Raw genomic sequence first — 12,201 nt, 5'->3', positions numbered from 1 at the left:
TTTTAATTATTGTTCATATTTTGAAGCCCAATGAGGCAAATTCCTTTGTGATGTTGGGCTATATAAATAAAATTGAATTGAATTGAATTGAATCAGAGTTCTGTGCTGGAGAGGGATGCATGCAGGACGTTTTCCTGGTGCTCCCAAATTCTCTGGCGGTCGATGAGGGAGATAGACACTACTTTTTCATGGTCTTGACTGTTTTCTTGTCTAAGAAATGATATTGTCTGAAATCCTGCGTGAAGCTGTCGGTAATGCAGATTGATGCGTTCGGAGCAGCTGTGGTGCATTCAGTGGCAGCGTGGACGTTCTTGTTCTGACCTTTTGTCGCTAAACATTTTCTCAAAACTCCGTTACCTGGCCAGACAGAACTGCTGGAGGCTGAAAGTGGCTGGAAATCCTTTTCCTCTTGAGAGGCTCGCTAGCTTCAGGGTTGGTCGGCCTTTTTAGATAATGTCCAGTTTTTGTGGAAAAGTCAATCTTAAGAAGAGCTTACCCAATAAATCAGCAACTAAATAAACTTCTCCGCCTTCTTCTCTTGTTAACTGCAAAACAGCAAGTGATTCAAAAAAAGACCAAGTGCAGCTTCTGCCTACAGCCTGAAGAACAGAAGAAGTTAGAAGAAGTTGGTAGTGCGAGCTTTGACCGTCCAATCAGAGATGATTATGTCATCTTCTTTAACTCCAGTTCATAAATGTGTTTAACTTTGCTCTCTTGTGGGGTCCAGATAACCCCACCCTTACATTGATATGTGACCCCTCCCATGACAAAAGGTGGACAAGATTTCATATCTGCCACAGACACCAGTGAAGATAAAAAAAAATCCTTAATAAAAATCTGCTGCAAAGACTGGAAGTGAAGACGGAAGCATTGACTGTATGAGTGTAAGGCAGACTTTCATGAATCTAGCAACAAGTGAGAGCTACAATCTGATTGGTTAGAAACTTTCATGTGAAAAAAAAACAGTCTGACAGCAGCACAGCCAGGGTGTAGGGCTGTGAGAGAAGCTAAGAGAACAGTTGGAATGATCTGCAATATATTTTGGGCAAATATGTAATTATATTTAAATATCTCTCTGTGATTTAAATTATTCTTTTCAGATGATTTCAGGCTTTCATTGAAGGCTCTGCAGGCCCTGACGGTGCACCACTGACCTTTTGAGTAGCAACAGCTAACGGTGGACTTTTGGTTTAAAACATTCAAACTGGATAATTCCTATTTAGATTAGGTTGAGTTTTGGATGGGCTGCACAGTGGCGCAGTGGTTAGCGCTCTCGCCTCACACCAAGAAGGCCCCGGTTCGAATCCCGGCTGGGACCTTTCTGTGTGGAGTTTGCATGTTCTCCCCGTGCATGCGTGGGTTTTCACCGGGGACTCCGACTTCCTCCCACCGTCCAAAAACATGCTTCTTAGGTTAATTGGTCACTCTAAATTGCCCCTAGGTGTGAATGTGAGAGTGCATGTGTGTGTGATTGAGGCCCTGCCACAGACTGGAGACCTGTCCAGGGTGAACCCCGCCTTCGCCCATCAGCAGCCGGGATAGGCTCCGGCACCCCGTGACCCCGAAAGGGACAAAGCGGTCAAGAAAATGGATGGATGGATGGATGAGTTTTGGATTTTGAGCGGCTCATTTGGATGCAAACATTTCAGAAATATTTGGAACATGTGAGCAGAGAGAATCAGAACCAGACATTGTTGGAAACATGGTAATGCTCTGAATATGAAATGGCCCCGCCTGCAGACAAGGTCGTTCCTCTGTAGCAACAATCGTTTTGGAGGGGACTGAACCCTGGTGCCTTTTAGGTGTTTGATTCAAACCCTGATGAATCTGAACTTCATTTCTTTCCAAGCAGATGCACATTCTGAAGGGATGGTCAGAAGTTCTCTGTTGGTCTGTTTTCTTTGCTGCTGTTTTCCTGCAGATTCCTGCCTCTGTGCTGCAGTCCAGGAGCTTGTTTTGCTTTGAGGGTCGGCTTCAACACCTGCTGCACTGAGGTTCCTCACCTGCTGGTTTTTCAGCTCATTTCCAACAGGGTTACCTGAGAACACAAACAAAGCCGGGGGTCAACTCTTTGTTCTACAGGCGAGTGTGACCCTGTGGAAGGCTGCTTTGATGTCTGCAACAGTTTCATACTTAAAGGTTTCTTTCCACATCACACATTTGTGGCCTTTGGTTCTGTCTTGATACCTTTCATACTCTGTGTCAGACGAAGACTGAAGATCTGAACCACGTCTGCCGTTTTCCAACCCTTTCTTTCGTTTACTTCTGTATTTGTACCATTTAATCATCATGTCATGGTCTTCTCTACCTCCAGCTCATGCTTTCTATCTTTAAAGTTCCACTCTGATGAAAATTGTGTTTTTGGAGTTTTTAGCGTGTTTTTGTAGCACTTCTCTCACAATGGAGGACATGTGAAAAACAATTTCGGAGATGTTCGTGGTGCAGTGGTAGGGGAGTAGACTCCTGATTGGAATATTGCAGGTTCAATTTCCACCTTGCCCACCCATGTGTGGAAGTGTCCTTGGGCAAGACACTGAACCCCACATTCCCTCTGGTGGAAGATTGACGCCAGTGTTCAGCAGCGGAGCCACCACCAGTGTGTGAAGGTAGCAAAGTGCTATGTAAGTATACACCATTTACCATTAAAACTGCATTTCTGAGTATTTCTTTATTCAAATCATGTTGGATCAGGAGCAGATGAAAACCAGATTGTTTGAAAAAGCTCAGGTTTGTGACGCAGCAGCTCCTGTGGGCGGGGCCAAAGCCTCTCTTCTCTGCTCCAATTCTAAATGCTTCACCTGCAGACAAACAATCTATAAACGTCTTTGCTTTCCTCGTCTGAGCTGGAATCTGGATCAGAACTGCACGGCTGGATAGTGGCGACATTGCTCGTTGTTTTTGTTATTACGCTAATGTTAGGTTGGGTTTGTGAGGCGCTTGTTCCTAACAGGAGAAGATGCAAACAAAGGCATGCTGGGAAATTAGCTTGGCTAACTTCAGCTCCAACACACCCCCCAAGAACCCAAGAGTGAATTTCTAATGAGCTCCTGCCGCTCTGCAGAAACAATGTCTTTGCTGTCATCGTCATTAATAGACCACTGGGAGTGCTTTTACAGTAGAAAGAAAAGAGTTGGAGAAGGACTTTTAGACAAATCAATGGACTGTTTCTGAAGGAGAGCCCAGGGTCAGATGTTTGTTTTCCAAATTTTCCAAAGGTGTTACTTTCCCAATAAACAGAACTCATCCTGTTTAATGTTATCATTCTGAAAATCATGAAAAAGTCAAGCTTCTTTGGAGAGAGATGACATTTTTTTTTTTATTATTCCTTAACGTTTCCTGCAATGTAGATTCATGTGAAATATGGATTTAGCCGTGAAGCAGGAGGAGTTTTACCTGTGACGTTTCTGCGGACGGATCTTCTGTCCGGTGTGAGGACTGGAATTCATTTCTAACTATGACTAATATTTAAATGCCAACAATGTCTGTGCGTTTCTAAACATGGGAGGATCCAGAGAAAATAACACAATAAAGATTCTTCTGAAAATGACTTCACTTAAACATTTATGAACCACTTGAGCTGTTTATCAAGACATTTTTATGTTACATGATGCAAAACCTTTGAGGGCTCTGACAGACAGAACATCAGAATCAAAATCAAAATGGTGATGCTGGTCCCCAACGCACACCAGCACACCGAGGCAGCCATCCGTGGCGCCAAATGAAACATCAAATAACAACTGAGCTGATTCTCACAGCTGATGCTCAAAAATGATCAAAACCGAACGCATCGGATCAGAACACAAGAATTTGGTCTAATCTAAAGAATCTTTGCTTTTAGTGTCATCACAAACGCAGAGGAGTGGCGTTTCTACAAAGAGACAACCCAAACCTCCACGCCTCTGCTGGAAAACCTGTTCCTCAGCGAGGGAGGGGCTGCAGGTCCCATGATCTACCTCCGGCCCAAAGAGAGCGTCCACGTCCCTCTGAAATACCAGACTTTCTCCTGCCAGACTGCCACGGTGCTTCAGGTGAGCCGAGGTTCTGTCCAACAGGACCGATCCGACCAGATTCTTCCAACTCCTTGTCTAAATCCTGGATCTGCTGCAAAGCAAATCCTTTATTTTTCCATCCCTGTTAAGAGCGATCTGGTTTACAAAAAATCACCAAACCTGTTTGTTAGCAAAGAGGAAACCGGAAAAGTAGAGACTGTCACAATAAAAGAACTTCCTGTGAAGGCCGTTGAACCTCTGTGATGCTTCATCACAGTAAACCTCCTCAGGTTCAGCTCTGAGTTTCTGTTTATTAGAAAGAAGTCCAAATGACTTCCAGCATGAATGCACTTCATGCAGGAAGTTCAGATTCTATAGTGGCTGATAGCAGTGTGCTTCTTATCAAACCTTCACAGGGACCTGGCTTCCTGCCCACCGGGCCATCTTCTCAGAAGAATCCGTCCAAGATTCCTGCAGCCAAAACTGTCCAGGTACAAAGTCCTGCAGCATTTTCTGCTGCATCATCTGCAGCCTTTCAGAGGGAATGTACTGCTCTGTGCATGCTCCCTTTAGGGGTTAGATTTCAATGTACAGCAGCCACTCCAGATTTACAAACACAAACATGATAAACACACAACAACACCTGAGGCACTTTCCAAAACCCAGAACCACAGGTTCTATCAGCCCCCCAGGAGTGGAGGTGGACAAACGACCAGATGTCTAACTCCCACGAGAGGAGAAAATGAATATTCTGGAAGTTTTCCACTAGGCTGTTTGAAGTTAGAAGAGTCCATTTAGAAATTTACTGTAGAGAGCTGTGATGAAAAGGCTCATTCAGGACTCCAGGATCACATTCTCTGTTTGACTGCTGTTTAAATCTGCTCCTAATCCACTGATCCAAACACCAGTTAACCTTCCAGTCTGTGAGTCCTGCAGTCCGTGTGCAGCGTCCTCTCAGCAGGCGGACTGATGGAGTGTTTGTCATTCTGCCGAGAATGTGTGAGTGTCAGGCTGCTGCTGCTGGCAAAAACCCTGTCCAAAGGTCACAGAGGTCGGGTCTGGATCAAATCTGTATCTCACTAAAACTGACAAGTCCCAACAGCAGAGCTGTCAGGAAGCCTGCCGCCGTTCTGCTGTCACTCAGAGTACGTCAGAGCCACAACCGGCGCTGTGCTGCGGGTCCGCAGCGACCCGGGAACCAACGCCTGTGTGTGCCTGTTTGTGTGTGTGTTGATGTGTGTGTTTTTTATTTCTGCAGGATCTTGTCAGCTCATTCAGACAGTGATGATGTCAGCAGGCTCCGCCTACATTCCAAACTAGGGTGTGGTCCATTCTCGATGTGGTCTAAAACACGAACATTATGGCTCTCTCCTCACTATATAGTGCAGGGGTCTGAAACTCGCGGCCCGCGGGATGATTTGCGGCCCGCGTCTTCATATGAAAGATTACTGTTAGTGCGGCCCGCAAGGCTGATATGAATGACAGTTGCTGTGTTCAGAGCTGAATGAACCAATCACAGTGAGGTATTTGACTCTGGAGGCGGGACATCGGCGGGCTGTCCAGTACCTCCTCACTCATTCCTTCCTCCAATCAGCTGGGCGGAGGAGGAGCCATGAAGCCCCGAACGCGATTGTGTGACAAATTCTCGTGCCCCACGCAGGGAATTTGCTGCTGTCGCCGCGCCGCGTGTCGAAGGGGCTACCAGCTCCATCTGTGGAGTCTGTCTGTCGAGGAATGCGGTTTTTTGACGTGCTGACTGTTCCTAACCAGAACTCCACAAGCTCCAAACCGGAACCTGTAGCCCGCCCCGCGCGGCGATCCGCTGCACCCGCCTGTCAGACATGTGATCCTGAGCTTGGCTCGCGCCTGCGCGCGCGTGTCTGTGACTTTTAAGGTTCACACACCGGCTGTGTCGGCGCGCATTCCAGTCCATGTAAACGCGATAGAAGTCCGATATTCTGCTACGCGCGTTTGAATAGAACCCCCGTGGAAAGCAGCCCCCACCCCCACCCCGAATGCGCACTGATGCAGCCGGAGCGCGCGAGCACCCCACACCTTTCAAGTTTCAAGTGATTTCAGTGAGAATTGTGGGTTTTTCCTTCTTTAACTGAGGGGTACCAACACTTTTGTCCACCACTATAGGTCAGATTTATTTATTGTGAGGAGAGTTCTACAAAAATCTACAAAAAGTGAAATCCTTCAAAGATTTTCTCGGTACCAGGGCTTCTCTAACTCTGAAGGAGGATCTGTTAATACAGATATTTGAAACTGAATAAAAATAAAGAGTTTTCTCTAGTCAGTCAATATGTGGTTTCTTCAGTTGTCTGTATCTGTTGTTTGGTCTTTATTATTATTTTATTTATTTATTACTAATTCATTTGTTTTTTAATTCGTCTTTTAATGTACATGGTAAAAAACAAGAAAACAACAACAGAAAATTCTATATACATTATAAATAAAAACATTACACCTCTATTATGTAGTTCGAAATGGAGTAGGAAGAAGTTTAAAAAACTTTTTTCAATCCTACCCCCTAGCAATATATCTTAAATTTGATCTTCAGTATAAACTATTTCAGAAACAGACATTAACTACCCTTATTTTTTTATATATATAAATCAACACGCACAAAGATCTATACACGTCGTTCATTATTTATTCATTATTTTGTGTTAAAAACAAAGATATTTGAGAACATTGGAATGTTTTCTCAGCGATTTTCTTGTGAAAATCCTGATGCGGCCCGGCCTCAACTAGATTCTGCCTCCAGCGGCCTCCGGCTGAATTGAGTTTGAGACCCCTGATATAGTGCGTTCACCGTTTTCTAGTGCTGTCCAAATCTACAATTCCAAAATCCGGGGCCATAGAAATTTCCCAGAAGCCTTTAGGAAAAACCAGTGTGCATCAATGCTCACTACATTGGCATATATAGACCACAATGCATTGCTTTTGAGCGAAAAGAAAACATGTTTAAATGTAATTTTTTAATAAGCCATCCACATTTTCATCATCAGAACAAAGTGGGCTCATGAATAGATATTTTAAAATGTTTGTATTGATTAGATTTTCACTTTGTCTAGAAACAAAGGGAACTAGAAACAGTGGGACTGAAGAAAAGACAGGAAGCAGAGCTGGAGGTAGCAGAGATGAAGATGCTGAGGTTCTCTTTGGGAGTGACCAGGATGGATAGGATCAGGAATGAATACATCAGAGGGACAGCACATGTTAGAGGTTTTGGAGATAAAGTCAGAGAGGCCAGACTGAGATGGTTTGGACATGTTCAGAGGAGAGACAGTGAATATATTGGTAGAAGGATGCTGAGTCTAGAGCTGCAGGAAAGAGGTCTAGAGGAAGACCAAAGAGGAGGTTTATGGATGCAGTGAATGAAGACATGAAGGTGGCTGGTGTTAGAGTGGAGGATGCTGAAGACAGGCTTAGGTGGAGGAAACTGATTCGCTGTGGAGACCCCTGAAGGGAAAAGAAGAAGAGGAAGACGATGATTAGATTTTCACCTTGTGAAACCGGTGACGTCATGCATAATAAATAAATAAAGAATTGATGATAAGGTTGTCTGAATTTCTTTCAAAGTCCAGGGGTCTATATACTGTAGTTTTTTAGTAGTTAGGGAGGGAATTCGGACATAGCCTAAGATTCTCTCTGGAGCAGAAGGAAGTTTTAATCTGATGACATCATTGCTGCTGCGGTCCCTCCTTCCCTCCATCTTCATTGCATCTCTGGCGTCTGCCATCCAGTTTTTCACTCGCCTCTTCTAACTTCACTTATTTCTGCATCTGGAAACCATTTGTCAAAGTTTTCCCAGGTCTTATTGTGCGTTCTCTGCGCTGACCCCCAGCTCTGGTTTGCAGGTCACGTTCCAAGCAGAGGACAGCAGACCCGTGGCCATTCTTCGGGTGCAGGTGGAGCCAACCCCCCACCTGGTGGATCAGACTTTCCGGCTCTATCACCCCGAGCTTTGTTTCCTGAAGAAGGCCATCCGTCTGCCGCTGCAGCCCACGGGTCTGTCTGACCCGCTTTACTCCTCTTGTTCTGTTGAATTAGAAACAGGAACGTCACTGCATACATGCAATACAAACATTCCAGTGAATACTGGACTCTGGAAAAGGGATAATGTACAGTGACGATTAAAAAAGAAGCTCTGGTCACAGAGCCCAAATGTTCTATATCACTACGCCGGCTTCTTTAAAACAAACTTCTCTTTATGCTCTGGACAGAATGAGCTCCAAGACATGAACTTTCTCTCTGAACTAAAGCTCTATTTAACCTTTCCAGAAAATCAGCAAATATATCATTTTACTTTGCCTCTGCAGTCGAGGTCGGTGTCGGCTCAGCCGTTACTATGACAACAGGCTGCAACACGTACCAAATGGTCCGCTTTTTGTGAAAAATTAAAAAATGAGAAGAATAAAGTGCTAAAACTGGAATGAATATTAATTGTTTTTGTGAGTGACCATGGTATAGGCGAAGTGCTTTAATAAATACGTTTTTGACCGTCTGCTGTTTACCATGAATCACCTCTCATATCGGGTCTTGTCTGTTGGAGCAGCTGGAGAACCGGACGGCCGGACAGATGTTTGTATTCGCTGCAGTGACCCCGACATCCTCTGCCAGACCACAACACTGGTGAGACCCCCCCCCCCATCCATGTATTATCAGGTTTACCAGCAGAACTCCCCGGTTTGGGAAATGCCTCTTATGATGACCCCCCCCATCATGAATTTCAGCCTTTTCTGTGGTGTTGCATCATTTTGCAGCAGCTTCCTGCTCCTCTCTGCCGGATCATTGGAACATTTCCCTCCCTTTTCCTGCACAGGAGCCGGGGGCGCCTCAGCACGTGTACCTGAAAGTACCGGGGAGCCCCAGTCCAGACATCAAACTCTTCTTTGTGATGGTTTTCATGTGAGTAACTGCTCTGGTTAAAACCTTCCTGCAGGTTTGAACTGCAGAGTCTGCAGAATCCAGCTGCTGTGCAGACTGGGCCGTGCTGCCAAGACAACTTTTGTTTTCCTCTTAAACTCCTGGCTGCTAGGTGGCAGCACAGAGCCTCTCTCAGCGGCTCTACAGCCAGCAGAGCCTGTCGCTGCAAACAGCTCTGACCTATCTGTGGTGGCTTGCCTGACTCATCTCTCGTGAGCCGCGACCAAATCTCCTGAGTCATGACTCAAATGTCGTGAGTCATGACTCAAATCTTGTGGTCACAGGCGTGAGCTGTGACCCACGAGCTGGCTCATCAAGCTTTAATGCCATTTTATACCATCAATTGAACATTGGAGCGCCTTTTGACATAGTGGATTCATTTTGTCCCATAATATTATCCCTTGACTCCCAGTAGAGTGAGTTTTGTTGATAAAATGAGTGCATATGCGGCAGGTGGTTGTCTGTGTGCTGACTTCTGCCGTGAGGCAGACTTTGGATCACAGCTGACGAGCTGTCACTTTGCGGGGGTTCCCTCCCAAAAGCGGAATTCACGAGCGAGTTTAACCGGGAAGTTTAAACTCAGCCATAAGATTTTACTGGAGGGAATTGGGCTGTTTTTCCTCTGTTTTTGTTTCAGCTTTTGTTAAAATGTAGATATACGCCTCGCTCACCTTCTCTATTAAAATGTTACGACCAAGGGTTCTGAAGCTCTGTGCCAAGTTGCTGCCGGTAACATTTAAAAACACGGATTTCAGTGCTTTGTGGGGGCCTCATACATATAGGAAAAAGCGAAGCACTGCAGACATGCAACTCTCACTGCAGTAACTTCAGTCAAAAGGCTAAAGGTGAAGCAATCAGAAGTTCTGCTGAACTTCACAGAAAAGGTTCTGTTTCAGTGACCTGATGGACCAGAGCAACAGTCTGAAAACAGACCGCCGTCTCTGCGATTACCAGTGAAACCTGTGTTTAAACTGAGCTGCAGAGCAGACTGTGATGGATGGAATGATTTGGAGTCTGAAGGACAAAAACGGCTGAGACGATCAGTGTTTGAGCAGAACAGTAACCCCCCCCAGCATCACTCCTCATGCCGGTCCTGTTTCCTCTGTAGGGACACATGGATGGCAGCCCCCTCCCAGTTGTGGCAGATTTACATACATTACCTGGAGCAGGTGGACGTGGGCTGTGTGACCGGCCAGCAACGCTGTCAGTCGGTGGCCCTGCGGGGGGGGCAGGAGGTCCACACTGTCAGGTGTTTCCCCTCTCACCCCAGGGAGGTCCAGGTAAATGTTGAAACTGAATCTTAGGGTTTCCTCTTGATACCAGGAGCTTGTCTGGAGGGGCTGTGGTGCAGAGGGAGGACACTCCGCCCTTCAGTGCAGGTTTGGTTCAGATTCTGCCCCCCCTGTCAAAGAGTCCCTGAGTAAGACACCAAATCCCACAATGCCCCTGATGAGCCAGTGACTGCCTTGTATAATAGTCTGCCACCATCACTGTGTAAATGTGTGTGAGTGTAGATGTGTGTGTGTGTTTGTTTGTGAAAATGTGTATTTTCTTTGTAAATGTTTGTGTTTGTCTGTTTGTAATTGTGTAAATTTGTGTTTGTGCGTTAATGTGTGTTGTGTGTTATTATGTGTATTGTGGGTAATATGCATGTTTTGTGTTATTGTGTACATTGTGTGTTAACATGTAAGGATCCAGATGACCCCACATTTAATGTAAACATACCTAGGATATCACGAGGGTTACAGGCTGCAGGTTCCTGCAGAGTTTTCCTCCACCTTTTCCTGTATAGGAAAACATTTATGTGTAGATTCCTTTTGATTTCTGGAGAAACGGGATCAGGAGCATCTCTGCTCCTTCAGGAACTCTGAGGACAAAGACGTCAGAGCGGAACGCCTAAGTTTGATCCAATCTTGTTCCCCTCAACAGTTGTTCAGCACTCACACAGCGAGCTGCTGTTGTTTAGACGTTGGATGTGAATCCTGCTGAATGTTTTATGACTGTCAGGGACACCAAACCCGGTCTGCTCATCCGAAATGGTCTCAGTGCACTTCCATTTATAAATCCTTAATATCAGCATTCCTTTGAAAAGTAGAAGTACAAGAGGTGGCGCTCACAACATCAGTGTGTTTATTGGCTTCAAACAAACATCTGAACAAAATTTCACAAAAACGGAGAAGTTCAGTGACGGAACTTTTTGAATCTTTCATGGTTTTTCCAGCTGAACTCAGACGTTTGGAAACAAAAGCCTCCGTCACTGATTGGAGTGAACATCAAACTTATGTGATTCAAGAGTTTAGCTGTTTCTGATTAATGGATTTATTGTTGAGCTTCCCACCTTACTTGTTTGTGCACATCACCGCTGCAGTTTTTCCCTTGTAGTTTAATACCTCAGACTGCAGTGTTGTGTTGTCTCAGTATTTGTGTGTCTCACTCTTCAGAGTTGATGGAAATGAGTTAAAGATGAGAAGAATCTACAGGTTTCAATTCCTCCAGGAATATGCCTGAAGTCGTCATGGTCGTTCAGCCTGACCTGCAAAATCGAGGAGAAAACATCCCGTAAGCCTGCAGTTGTCTGACAGGTCATCGGAAAATGTTGACTTATTGATCTTCTTCACAAAATGAGTTTACTGAGTTATATTTCTTTATTAAAGGCAACCTAAACTGTTGCGTTCACTGTGACAGTTCACTGGCAGCTTGAGATGTCCGTCTCTTTTCTGTCGTGCTTTCATCCGTGTGGGTGTGTCCGTTCCCTCCGTTGTCTTCTCCTCACTTTCACCCACACCTGGACAGCATCTCACCGTTTGGCTTTCTTGACCCCGCCCCACTCTGTTTCCAGGTGGACCCGGCTGGCGTGTTTGTTCTGCCGCCTGGCGCCGTCCAGGAGCTGCGGCTGAAGCTGCAGCCATGGCAGGCGGGCCGCCGCTTCATGTATGTGAATGCGGTGGAGGCGGAGGAACATCGGCTGCTCGCCGCCTGGCTGCTCTGTCTCAGCATCCACCAGCCTGTCCCCTCTAAGGTAAACAGGAGCTGGAGGGAGAGGCCCGGCCCGGGCCACGGATCCACCAGCAGTTCTCTCTGCACTCGGGGGTCCTGATTATCTGACTCAAGTGTTCCCACGTTCTGAGTGATTAACACACCAGGAGCCGGTTGTCAACATAAAGCCGGGGGGGAGGGGTCATGTGACTAACTCATAGACTGTATATAAAATAACTGGACAGAGCAAGCCCCCCTACTTCCGTGTTCCATATAGGAAGTACCACTGGGTTGCAAAAAG

At 45.8% G+C, this 12,201-nt stretch overlaps 1 protein-coding gene across 4 annotated transcripts in view; it reads left to right on the top strand.

Annotated features, from left to right (window-relative positions):
* Window positions 1-12,201, top strand: part of nphp4 (nephronophthisis 4) — a 139,716-nt gene that overhangs the window by 118,244 nt on the left and 9,271 nt on the right. For 3 of the 4 annotated variants that reach the window (XM_036212919.1, XM_036212920.1, XM_024293476.2), the window contains 7 exons: window positions 3,839-4,028; window positions 4,406-4,480; window positions 7,856-8,006; window positions 8,554-8,630; window positions 8,821-8,906; window positions 10,033-10,204; window positions 11,764-11,943. In XM_036212919.1, coding sequence (XP_036068812.1) covers window positions 3,839-4,028; window positions 4,406-4,480; window positions 7,856-8,006; window positions 8,554-8,630; window positions 8,821-8,906; window positions 10,033-10,204; window positions 11,764-11,943 — 931 coding nt within the window. The remainder of the gene's footprint in view (window positions 1-3,838; window positions 4,029-4,405; window positions 4,481-7,855; window positions 8,007-8,553; window positions 8,631-8,820; window positions 8,907-10,032; window positions 10,205-11,763; window positions 11,944-12,201) is intronic. The other variant, XM_036212921.1, reaches the window with a different exon arrangement.

This window comes from Oryzias melastigma, linkage group LG7 (genome assembly GCF_002922805.2).
Source record: "Oryzias melastigma strain HK-1 linkage group LG7, ASM292280v2, whole genome shotgun sequence".
Classification (NCBI taxonomy): domain Eukaryota; kingdom Metazoa; phylum Chordata; class Actinopteri; order Beloniformes; family Adrianichthyidae; genus Oryzias; species Oryzias melastigma.
Note: the sequence above shows the minus strand (reverse complement) of the source record. Positions and strands in the feature narration are given on the sequence as shown.